We start from the raw sequence: 12,096 nt of genomic DNA, 5'->3' as shown, positions 1-12,096 counted from the left end.
AGGAGCTCAGGGATGTTTTGATAGGAAGGGAGGGTGGACTAGAACCCTATGAGAACTTGGTGTGTTGAAAGAAAGTGCAGTGCTGTGTTATAAGTGATTAAAACTGGCTAACAGGTCAGCTATGATGCTACCTTTATTCAACTGCCAGATGTCGGAATTATTAACAAAAATTATAGCTCGTAAACGCAGGTGCCAAGATTCAAGCCCTCTGCGCTCTTACAAGACCAACATGTTTCAGCCTATCGGAGCTCGAATAGTGTTGTGGCTTTCTTCAGGGTCCGTACTGTAGCTACTGCAATAAATAAGTGAATAGTATGTAAGGAAACACAGAAAAAACTTGATAAATAAATGAGACAATACTGAACCAGGGCATTTTTTTGCAGACCCAGGGCTTCTTTTGTGACGAAAGTATTGTATACATCACAAAACCCTGGGTCAGGCATGCCGGTCCTCTCTTGATAGGGGGTTGCTATCAGTCCACGAAAGGTGAGGGTACTGCATAGACCAGCTCCCAGGACTGCAGTGGGTCTCTCCGTTACCAAAAAAGGTGGTGGGGAATACCCCCTGTGCCACCCTCTATGGGCACAAATGCATCTTGTGTGTGGGGCCCGCTTATCCCGCTTGGGGACAGAGAGTAGCAGGCAGGGCAGCAAGAGCAGCTCCTGTGCAGTCCCAAGTGTTGGCTTCTGCCTGTCCCAGATCAGGCTTCCCTTCCAGGCAGGTCGCTCCAAGAGGTCATATCCGAGGGCCTCTGGAATAAGGTGGTCTCACTCTCCCCCTCTCGCTTTGCCCAGGCAATTAGCCTGCTGTTTGGGCCACGCAACCGCCACAGGAGGCACCTGCAAGATAAATCAGGCCCCAAAGAAACCGCTCCCTCAGTCACATTTTGTCCTGTGCACTCAGGGTTGGAGGGGGGTTTAATTGGCTTCTTTAATGTCTGACACAAGACTCTGGGCCCCTCCCCCACCGCCTCTCAGGGGCGCACCAGTTGCACAGACCCCTCCCACTCGTCTGCCCCTGCCTCAGCAGTGCCACCAGAGCCCTGCAGACCTCCACTCATCGTACGGGGCTCTGGATCGTGAGGTTCAACCTCTGTCTTTTCAAGGTCTCACATGGGTCTGTCGCATAGTGCTGGATTCCCCACTCCCCCGCTCACCTCCAGCAGGGCTCGGATTCCCTGCCGTCCTGGGGGCACTCCTGCACTCATTGCTTCACTGGGGGCCTCCCTGCAGTGCTCCAGCCATGCCCCATCGGTTTTCGGCAGTTAGGGCCGGCTATCTTCACAGAATGATGAAGAATGGTGGAAAGAATGGTGGGAACGGTGCCGGGTGGGAATGGTGCCGGGAGCTCACGGGTTATGTGTCCGCAATGCTGCTTTGGCAAACTAGGCCTCCCAGCTGATCACATTTATTAATAAATATATATTACCATACCAAAACACAGTGGATCAAAATGAATGACAAATTCCCTCTCCCAGTTTGCAAATAAAAGAGTAGTGAACATGAGAAGTAGCCTGATCAAAGTCGACAGCATTCTATTTAATCAGTAGCCCCACATCACAAGTGCATGTAAGGTAAAATCAATTTTTAGACTACAGGTACCGAAATACACATCAATGAAATACCAAAAACGTGCTTGCGTTACATAAGTGAAATAAAACTTATAGTGTCTACGATACACTGTTCATGTGGACATTATTGGTTTGATCTAATCTGACCAATAAAAACCCATCGCCTAGAACATAAATCAAATAAATGTACTTAGAATGAACATTCACCATAAGCAATCCACTACAGAATAGGGCATTCACTAATTATTATTGAGCTAGAAAGAGACTTATGGATTAATATATTGTAGTGTGAACCCCCAGATGGTAAAGCAATTTGGAAGACATATTTTCTAGAATGAAATAGGGTTGAATTGCTATTAATCCCACAAATCTGTTCAAAAAGGGACTCAATATGGCATAAAGTAAGCCAATTTGAAATAAAAGGTGTACATTTCAGCAGCACAACCACTACCATGGACGAAACAGCACTGTAAAATTAAACGTAGAGCTGCATTCTGTTACCACGTACATGTGGTATGTGTAAATTCCGATTATGTAGACACAATACATCAAAAATGGTATATACATCGTGGACTCCATATGGGATGAAAATACAGGTTGCAATTTAATATGCAAAAATTTGATTTAAGGTTTATTTTGTAGATAGGCTTACCGGAACCTACTATTTCTAACTTGTTTCACCATTCTCCCATTACTTATTTATTTGTTGATTTTGTAATTCTCTGATCCGACCGGAGTTAATGCACATTAATATTTGTTCATTATGCACTTTTTCTCTTGCAGAAGATATATGTATTAAAGATCAATTGGGTAACTATTCCTAACTATCTAATTTAAACAATTTGAAAATATTGAGAAATATGGAGTGAATAAACAGAACCTTTGCATTGGTTTTACAAAGTAGTGAATTGGAAGGGGACTAAATACAAAATTTATTTTAAAGCCCAGTGTGGCAAAATTGTAACTTGAGTAGAGTGGTGGGTGGCATCTGTGGGTATTTCACCCATCAATTATTCAAGGACTTCAGATATTAAGAGACCTTCTGAGATAATTCCAGTTCTGGTCGCCAATGCAATGAGTTTCATCTAATACAATCTAGAGAATCGGCAAATTAAAACAGAAAGAGACAAACAGCTCTTCAACCTTCAGGTCCATGTCAGAACAATGGCTTGTTATGAAATGGGTTGTTCCAGAGACTATCATCAGTGGAGGCAAAGTGGGAGAGGGTGCATGAACCTCTGACTGGCAATGGAGGGTGGGCAGTGACTTGCAATGAAGGAGTGGGGAGGGGTCTAATAACTCATAATAAAGGTGTGGTTCAGCAACTTGCAACATGGGAAAGGAGAGGTGAGAGTGTAACTACGTGCAACAAGGGACAACTACAACGCGCAACAAGGGACAACTGCAACGCACACCCAGGGACTTCGAAAAAGATATAACTGGCAGCACTAACCAGGTCCCCAGAAGGGAGGGAAGAGCACTGTTACAATAAACCACTGATGGATAAAACTCATTTTGTCACTGGATTTGCTGCTTACTGTTCGACATGCAGACATTCAGCAGCACAGAAACATTTTAAACATCAACATCAAAAATGTTCAGGTACGCACACTGATTTCACAACTCAGTTTGCTTGAAACAGGCACAAACATATGATTAAATTACATGTGCAGTTGGGTGGAGACCAGAGAATGGTGAAACTGCTACCTACAAGCAGGTATGAGCCCTGGGAAGGAGAGGAGCTGTCAGCATTAACATTAATTAGCAGACCAATTAACCAGTTTTTTATTGCCCTTAATGTCACCGAAAGGTTATAAAGACTATAAACACTACTAATGCTTTTTAATGAGATTGCAGGGACTCGCCAGCATGTGTGGTAAAGTTACATTAAACAATGGGAAGTGGGTGAAATGGACTGTGCCAATCTACAATATGCAAGAATGGCACAAACACATTTTAACTTTAGAAAGAGCTTCAGACAATCAATCATTAAAGGCAATATTTTTCAACAATTAACAAGCTAATCACCTCCAATGCCACTGTATTCTTAAGTTAAAATAAATGTCCACATATTCCAACAGTGTTTGGTTCACATATATTCTCCCTTTCCTGGAACATATGCCTGTCACATTGCCCAATCACTTCAAAGTTTTAATACAGAACATCTTTCAAGGACATAATATATTTCTAGGTACCTCCACTTACCGACTTTGGGAGCTACTAACATCAACCAGCCATACGACTCTTGACTATTGTCCTAACCACACACCCCAACTCGAGCCACCTAGGACCTTTGTGATAGATTCCACACTTCCGCTACCACACTTGTGCCATCATTATCTCGTCCACTCACTTACCCATGGTTAAACCACGGTAATAGCCACATGTAAAACTTAGTTTCCTCTAACCGCAGAGATGTGATTATTTAGTATTTCTCCTCCACGCATTGACTATCCTTCAAACACCAAGATTTTATTTCTACACACCCCACCCCCCTGCATGGCCCTTTGTAAGGGAATGCCTCTTTTTATAAGATCACCCCAATTTTTTCAAATGACACTGCAGGTTTTTTGACTGAGTGTGCACGGAGATCTGCTAACCAGACCTACGTGCCAGTGCCCTCACCTTAAAGTGTATGTCGAATTGGATGTACTCCATTAGCAATGCTAACTTAACTGTAAGACCCTAGTATATGGTACCCTGGTACCCAGGACATTCAAGTTAAAGGGGTTCCCCCCCCAGGGTTTGCAGCACTGGTTACAGCACCCTGGAAGTAACACAATCCCCCAGCCTGCCACTGCAGACTGGCAGAGCAGCCCTGCACTGCTAGTCTGACTTTGCCATTAAAAGTAATGGCACAGACTTTACCTCGTACATTTGTGTTCGTCACCCCTCTGGCAGGCTTACCGAGCCTTAGGAAGTCAGCACAAGGAGACCATATGAAGGTCTTCTTACTCTAAAACACAGGTATAAGCTAACATAGCTAGGACAAAATGTTCTGCAAAGTGATAATGGAAATGTGGCGATTCTAGTAGATGGAGATGAGCCCCAGTGCGCCACCGAGTGTCACCGCACACCATACTCGAGAGATGCCAGCCTCTGCTCACCCTCAAGCCCTGGAATGATTTGCTACTGCTAGGGGAGCCGCCAGAACAGGCAAGAATGCTAACGAGATGCACAGATACAACATATGGAGGGGCTGAGAATACCCATTGGCACACAGGGGTACCCCCATAGCAGCCCCTGGTGAGAGAAAAGGCTTTTGCGACAGGTGCATGCCAGGGGCCTGAGGGGAGAACCTGGCTCCAGTTTTGCCACTGTACATTGTAAAAAGGATCTCTTGGCTCCTAGAGATGTGTCTAAGCTCATACTTGTGTCAGGAAGCAACATTACCCGAGCCATACCAGGAAGCCTGGGAGTTGATCCTCAGCTAACCCAGACCACCACAGGTCTACATCTGCCCAGCATCCTGGCAGAAAGCGAGTGGCATCCGCAGCCGCAAGAGATCTGCATCCGAGACCAGTAGCGATCGTCACTCCCCTACCTCCCAGCCAATAATATCTTCCCAACAGCATCCTCTCAGCCTCCCCAGCATTTGTTCCTCTGAATTAAGTTTACTGCATTACTCATCATCCCAGGTCAGTCAAAGGCTACGTCCCCTAGCCTCTCGAGGAAGCGGTGTCCCTCCAGCCTCACCATAAACCATACCCAAGGGAGATATGTCACAGAGGCAGCTCGTGAGATGATTGCCTTCAGCCACCCCATGCAATGCTAGACTGTGTCCCTCAAACTCCTCAGGCAGATATTGCGCTGCATCACCATAGACACCCAAGGCAACCAGTGAGCTGCATTTCCCCAGCCTCCACAGGGAGTGTGTAAGCTGCATTTTTCTAGCACCCTCCCACCCTCTCCCCTCCACCCACCCCTACCCCACAGGCAGGCCATGAGCTGCATTCCCCCCGGCTTCCCCAGACCGCTTGTAAACTGCATTGCCCCAGGCTCACTTTCTGATGGGGTGCAGCCACGTGGCTGTCTGCGTTAGTCAGATATCAGCTCCCAGGCAGTACCCTGGACTTACACTGCCTCCCCAGCTGCCTGTAAGCTGCATTTATCGAGCCTAAGTGGCAGCCTGTTAACTAATTCCTTCAGCCTCCTCAGTCAGCCTCAGAGCTACAATTTCACAGAGTCCTAGTGCAGTTGGTGGCCTGACTCCCCAAGAAGCTGTATCCCCTACATCCTCGCCCAGTACTCAGGAATCTTCATTCCCAGAGTCTTTAGGGGCAGCTCGTGAACTGCATGCCTTCTAGCACCCCAAGCTATGTTATGCCACATTCTCCAAGCTCACTGGACAGATTGTACTCTGCACCTCAGAATCCCTAGGCAGCCTGTGAGATGCCTCCCTCCGGCAGCCTGTGAACTACAATCCCAAGCCTACCATAGTAGCCTGTGAGGTGCATTCCCCTGCTTTTCGTGGCAGCATGCAAAGTCATCGCCCAAATCTCCCCGGAAACCTGAGCAATGTCTTTTCCAAGTCATTCCCAGAAGCCGTGGAAATGCATGCCCCTAGGTTTCCCCATGCAGCGCTTTAAATGCATTCTCCAGCCTGGTCAGAACTAATAAGCTGCACCCAGACGTCTCTGCTAGAACCACAGAACCATATTCACAGAGACATCCAGCAAGTAGCACACCAAGCCAAGCACACCAAGCCAAGCACACCAAGCCAATTCAGAAACGTCAACCCTTCATTCATGTCTCCTACACCATACCAAAGTCTACCGTGGCTCCTCATGAACTGCATCCCCCACAGCCAAACCAGCAAACCATGGATCTGCATTTATGTGTAACCTACAGCTCACTGGTTCATGTCCCATGCTGGGCAGAGCCAACCAACTAAGGGTTTCACCGCTCCAAGATTCATGGAGGAGTGTCAAATTTGTGAGGTCCAGAGGGAATAGAATAGCAAGGCTTTGGAATAGAGTGCTGTAAATGTGCATGTATCAATGCCTGTTGTGATGCAAACATCAGATGTATGGAGCATTGATGCTGGGGTAACTTGTGTATCCATGTGTGCTGTGTTACTGGTGCTTGGAATCTCATACTTGAGGGTGGATGCTATGATGGAAAGTCGTGCCATGTGTGCATGAGTGATACGGATTTTGGCCAATAACTGTGAACAGTAAATTCCATGGTTTATGAGCATCTCGGTTTTGGCAAGGACTATAAAATACATAGCGATGGAGTGGTTTCCCTGGAATCAAACGATTCTGGTGAAAATTAGAGTTACGTTCTTCCAATGGTTGAGTCGACAAGTTGTTCATACACATCAGATGATTTGTTGTTGATTGCTTAGAATCATGGCCGTATAAAACAATGGAAGCGGTGAGGACACCTAGAGGATACATAGCTTGGCTGATCCATAGCTGCAGTGAATCGGGTTCTGTTTAGTACCATGCTGCTAGGCAGCACTACTGGGATGTTTGGTAATCAAGCAGCTCAATCATGGTCTATTACAGTCTTAAAAGTTAATCGAGATCTGGGCATTTGGACTGTAGATTATACCAAGTTTTGACAACTCATCCCCAGCACAGTGAACGCTGTTGGCAACAGGCAAGGGTTGCTCTCCAGACACAGCATTTGCGTAATGCGATGCTTCTCCCAACCAGCAACATTGAGGTTATCTCCGGAATGGAGTACTAACAACATTGGCACAATGACCGTTGAAGTTTCTGCACTTGGCTGTCATCAGGCTCTCTGAAGTAGTAGTCAGTACAGACAAAAGGGCAGGCCTGACCTAGTAATCTCCTCACCTTGTACAACATGTACAGTTCTAACATTCACCCCCTACTATCTACCAAATGGCATCACTTGAAAAGCAGTAATCAACAGAATTTTGCTAACAAGGTTCTCATTGAATTTTTAAAGGCAGCCCTGTCACTATTCTCCGTCAATTCTGTGTCTGAGTCTCCATGCTCTGATCTCAGGACTGTTGGTGATACACAGTCTGGAAGGCCATTCCCACTCTCAATATTGTGCCATGCTACACCAGCAGCATCCAAAACAGATATAATTGGTTTCATTGTTCAGACTCACACACAAAAAGTCCTACTATTATAAATGTTTGAGACACAAACTACACACACACACACACACTTTCCACAAACATAGGATATCAGTGTCCTAATTTGTGGGTTTTCACATAACTGCAGAACTTTGCAAATCTCCTTTATTGTATGTATTTATTGCATTTCTGCAGCTTGCCAATTGCTCATTTCATAGATCACAACCTCTTTTGTGAACAAATTCAAGCAACCGAATACTACTTAATCTCTTCTAAACTATTGATGCTTACCACAAACTGTCTGCATGAACTCACATAGCCCCCACTAATGTTCACACCTTATTCCTATTCATCTAATGCACACACACAAACTTGAGTAAATGCAAGGAAAGATGTTCTTTAGCACACAAGATTAATCATAACAACCAATAATGATCAATAACCACTGGATTAACCACCAACCTCGGGTTCCAGAAAACGTACTCCCGTTAAAGCGCTTGAACACCTCATCAGAGGTAGAAAGCACTAAGTAAATCAAATTATCATAGAAAATGTGTAAACAGAAACATATTTCTAAAATATCATGCATTATACACTGAATAATCCAGAAAATTATTCTCTCACCATTAGCATTTATCAAATGTGAATTTCAAAGCATTGAGGGGAAAAGCTGCACCTTAGCGGCAGAGGAGCCGGATAAACAGACGCTCTTGGCTCACAATCCCCACCTTGTGCTGCTGCCTCTTTCCCACTACAGCTATATATCAAAGTAGGGGACGAGATGACAAGACAATGATAACTTTCGTTCGGAGCGTAATCACTAGTTGAAACATAATGTACTTTTCCAGAATTTCATCACATGCTGGGCCGCTGCAAGAAACCAGTTATTTTCCAATACCAGGTGCCCTTCCACTGGGTGGGTAGCAGGGGAGGATTAAATGGCACAGGATTGGAATGTTCAGTTTTAAGAACGAGAGCAACACCTTGTATGACGCAGTACGGTGTGGGAATGAAAGAGCTTGTATCAACTGCTAGGTACCTGTTTGTATTTGCTCTCGGTCATGTCAGCGCACAGGTTCACAAATCCTGAAGGGTCAACGAATACAACTTCAAATGCCTGATGGAAATCGGCCACTGCAGGCTGGAAGAAAAGAAAGAAACTCTCAGAAGTCTACAAACATGTTATGTTAAACAAGCTGTTCAGAGGCTTTAGGACTATATCATTTCCTTTGGTTTACAGCAGGGGGTTATATGACGTTTCAAAACGGCAGTTTCCTAAATGTGAATTTACACTTGGAAATTAACTTAAATGTATTATTATTATTTTTTTAAATCAGGTCACCAAGGAGGAAATGTCAATGTAAATCTGGTTTTAGTGGTACATTGTGGTTTTCCCAAGGTTGGAATGTCTGCCTATGGCTTATAGACAAATTTTAGGCAGGCAGAAGCTGTAGGAAAGTGGCCCTTTTTTACATGGTTACCCCTAACACACACACTTTTTGCCTGACATCCGATGCATTTTGACTTGATGTGCCCTGGGCCCCTGTCAATCAGGATAATTCCGAAAACTGTACCTTTGTACCAAGAGCACTGTGACCAGGGAAGGCCTCTAAGGGATGCAAAACCTATTGTGCCACACTTAGGGACCTTGCACCTTAACACTCACACACTGCAATTGTAGGCTGCGTGTTTTGTTGCAGAGAAAAGTGAAGAGGCGACATGGCACACACCCCTGTGTGCCATGCCTACAACCCACTGCCTGGGGCCTAGGTAAGTCACGCCTCTACCAGCGTGCACTAGCCCCCACGTAAGGGGACAGTTGCATGAGCACTGTACGCCTACAGTGTCTAAGTCCATTCTTAGACATCAGAAGCATAGTAAAACTATAAAGAGTATAACATCCAGGAGTTGGTCATTATAAAACTTCACAGCTCCATTATGGCTTCACTGAAAATAGGGAAGTTTGGTAGAAAACCTCTCAAAACATTAAACCCACACTAATATCAGTGTCGGATGTAATGTAAAATGCACTCAGAGGGCATCTCAGAGATGCCCCTTGAAAAACGACCAGCCCTGGTGTGGTTCCTGAATGGCTGCCCGCCATTTGCCACCACCAGACAGGTTTCTGAACCCCTGGGAAGAGATACTGACTACAGCAGAAACCCCGGTGTTTCCAGCAGCCGCCCAGAGGACCTGCCCTGCACTCAACTTACAGACTGCCTCCTTTGAGCACCGGATCAGCAAAGACTTCTAACACAGAACCCGGATCCAGGCGCTTCCGCGGTTATGTACCACTCTGAACCAGACGCCCACTGACCAGTTCGAGTGGCCCAACACCACGAGGTGGTATCCCCAGTGATCCAGACCTGGGATCTGGTGATCCCCGACCTACCTTGAGCTTCAAGCGGACTCCTGCAGCCTCAACCTGAAGAGTCCCCACAACTACAACTGGAGCTGGTAAGACGACAACGCCAAAAGACATCCCTGCTACCGATGCCCATGGCCTAGGGTGGCCCAACCATCGGTGTCCAGGCATCCCCCAAGAACCCAACTTACCTCTCTAGTTGGTGATCGCCTCCAGGAAGCCTCCCAGACTGAGCCTGCAGTATCTTTTCCAAATTGAAGTTCTCCACTGCAATCCACAGGGATCCCAACATCTCCTTGGCACTTTGGATCCTGCCGCTGGTTGTGCAACTCATGTGCTGATTGGTGGTCCCTGCAGTGCTGATCCCCAACCCCAGGAGCTTTTCTCCCAAAACTGAGTGGCCTGCTCGTAAGCAGTATCTGTACGAAGGCCCCCTTAGCCCCATTGGCTAACATTGGGCCCCTGTACTCTGCACCCGGCCGCCCCAGTGTCGCTGGTGGTGCAATCTGAGTGCATAACTTGACCTTGGGGAAACTTGGTTCTAACCCCCAAAAGCCATAGCAAGTTGTGTACTTACCTGCAAACCGTTTACACTTTTTTCCCCATAGGAACCAATGTTACGAGTTTTCTGTTCCTAAAAACGTCTCTGTTAACTTGTGTTTTGAATGGGAGAGAAGTAACTGTATCGGAAACCTGAAAAAGTTTTACTTACCTTGTATTGTAGGATCCACAGTGTGATATCTAGGCATATCACCCCAAGTAGTTGATGTAATTCAAAAGTAATTTATATGTATTTCAAACTGATTTTTAAAGCATATACAAACTTGTAACGATTGTAAATCTATTCCCAATTGCATTTCTGTGTAAAGTTTTACAATTGGAAGTACATTCTACCTACATGCACCAAGTCCTGCTTGGTTCTAAAAATAAAACATAAGTATACCTTTTTTATACTTACCCAATTGATCTCGATTCTGTCTGAGTGTGTGTAATCCGTCCTTCATTGAGTGAATACAATAAATGCTTAACACACCCTCCTGATAAGCCTAACTGCTCGCCCACACTAGCACAAACTGAGCTGTTAGCGATTACATCATTTAGCCTCTGCTATATCCCTGGGGGTACCCTGGTCTCCGTGCACACTATGCCATACTTTGGTATAGTATATGCAGAGCCAGCTTCTTACACAAGCCCATTCAACATCCGATCAGCGATTTTCTCTCTTCTAGGGCTGGAGTACATTGGCTTCAGGCAAGAGAATGCAGAGAGAAACACCTTCAAAATTGGTGGTACGGTAGACAGAGGTTTTCCTCCACACGGGAATGTATTTTCCCAGAGGATAGGCAAAAAATAAAATGCAAATGGCGGATTAAATTTTATTTGCACATTTCTCGATGTATGAATGTTTAGTCATGAAAGTACTCCTTGGATTTGGAAAGGCATGAAAAAAAACAGTTTTAATCCTATAATTGTACATATTCGACTAGTCAGCATGGGGATTTACGAATAAGGCTATTTATGCTCACTTGTAGAAAGGCTGTTGAAAAGATTGAGAATAGTAAATTTGCTTGCAAAATTGTCTCCATTATTATCCTATTAATCTCTTGAAAAACATATGTTTCTTAATTTCATCACATATGCCACTCCAGCAGGCTTCCTTTCATACTCCACAGATTCCAGCCCTCCACCCACCCGGAAAAAACCTTTGCTCTTTCTATCTTCAACCATCCCTAACCTGCAATTTCCACCTGCCATTTCTGCCCCATTAGAAAAAAAAACAACATCTCATTAAATAGTTCCCTGCTCTATAGCTTTTAGATACATAACATTTTCGATCAAAACTTTAAAAAAATATTCCAAATTTGCCAACTTTAAGAGGAAATCCAAAATAACGTGCACTTAAGAGCTGCTATCAGGACCTTTTCCAAGCATGTCTGAGATTCCCACAATCTTCGAAATGCCTCGGAAAAGAATGGACAGGTGATCAAAAATATCAAGGATGTATCACTATCTGGTATCTACCATTAAAATGAAACCCCTTTTCTTGGGAAGAACCCCATTAAGGGCAACCTGCTATGCTCGAAAGGCTTGCTTTTCAGTCAA

General features: G+C 45.0%; 1 protein-coding gene across 1 annotated transcript in view; it reads right to left on the bottom strand.

Moving 5' to 3' along the window:
• Positions 1–12,096, bottom strand: part of NOL6 (nucleolar protein 6) — a 471,490-nt gene that overhangs the window by 340,263 nt on the left and 119,131 nt on the right. The window contains exon 10 of the mRNA XM_078674724.1: positions 8,668–8,769. Within this exon, the coding sequence (XP_078530850.1) occupies positions 8,668–8,769 (102 nt within the window). The remainder of the gene's footprint in view (positions 1–8,667; positions 8,770–12,096) is intronic.

Source organism: Lissotriton helveticus, chromosome 2_1 (genome assembly GCF_964261635.1).
Source record: "Lissotriton helveticus chromosome 2_1, aLisHel1.1, whole genome shotgun sequence".
Classification (NCBI taxonomy): domain Eukaryota; kingdom Metazoa; phylum Chordata; class Amphibia; order Caudata; family Salamandridae; genus Lissotriton; species Lissotriton helveticus.
This window is presented reverse-complemented; position numbering and strand designations above follow the sequence as displayed.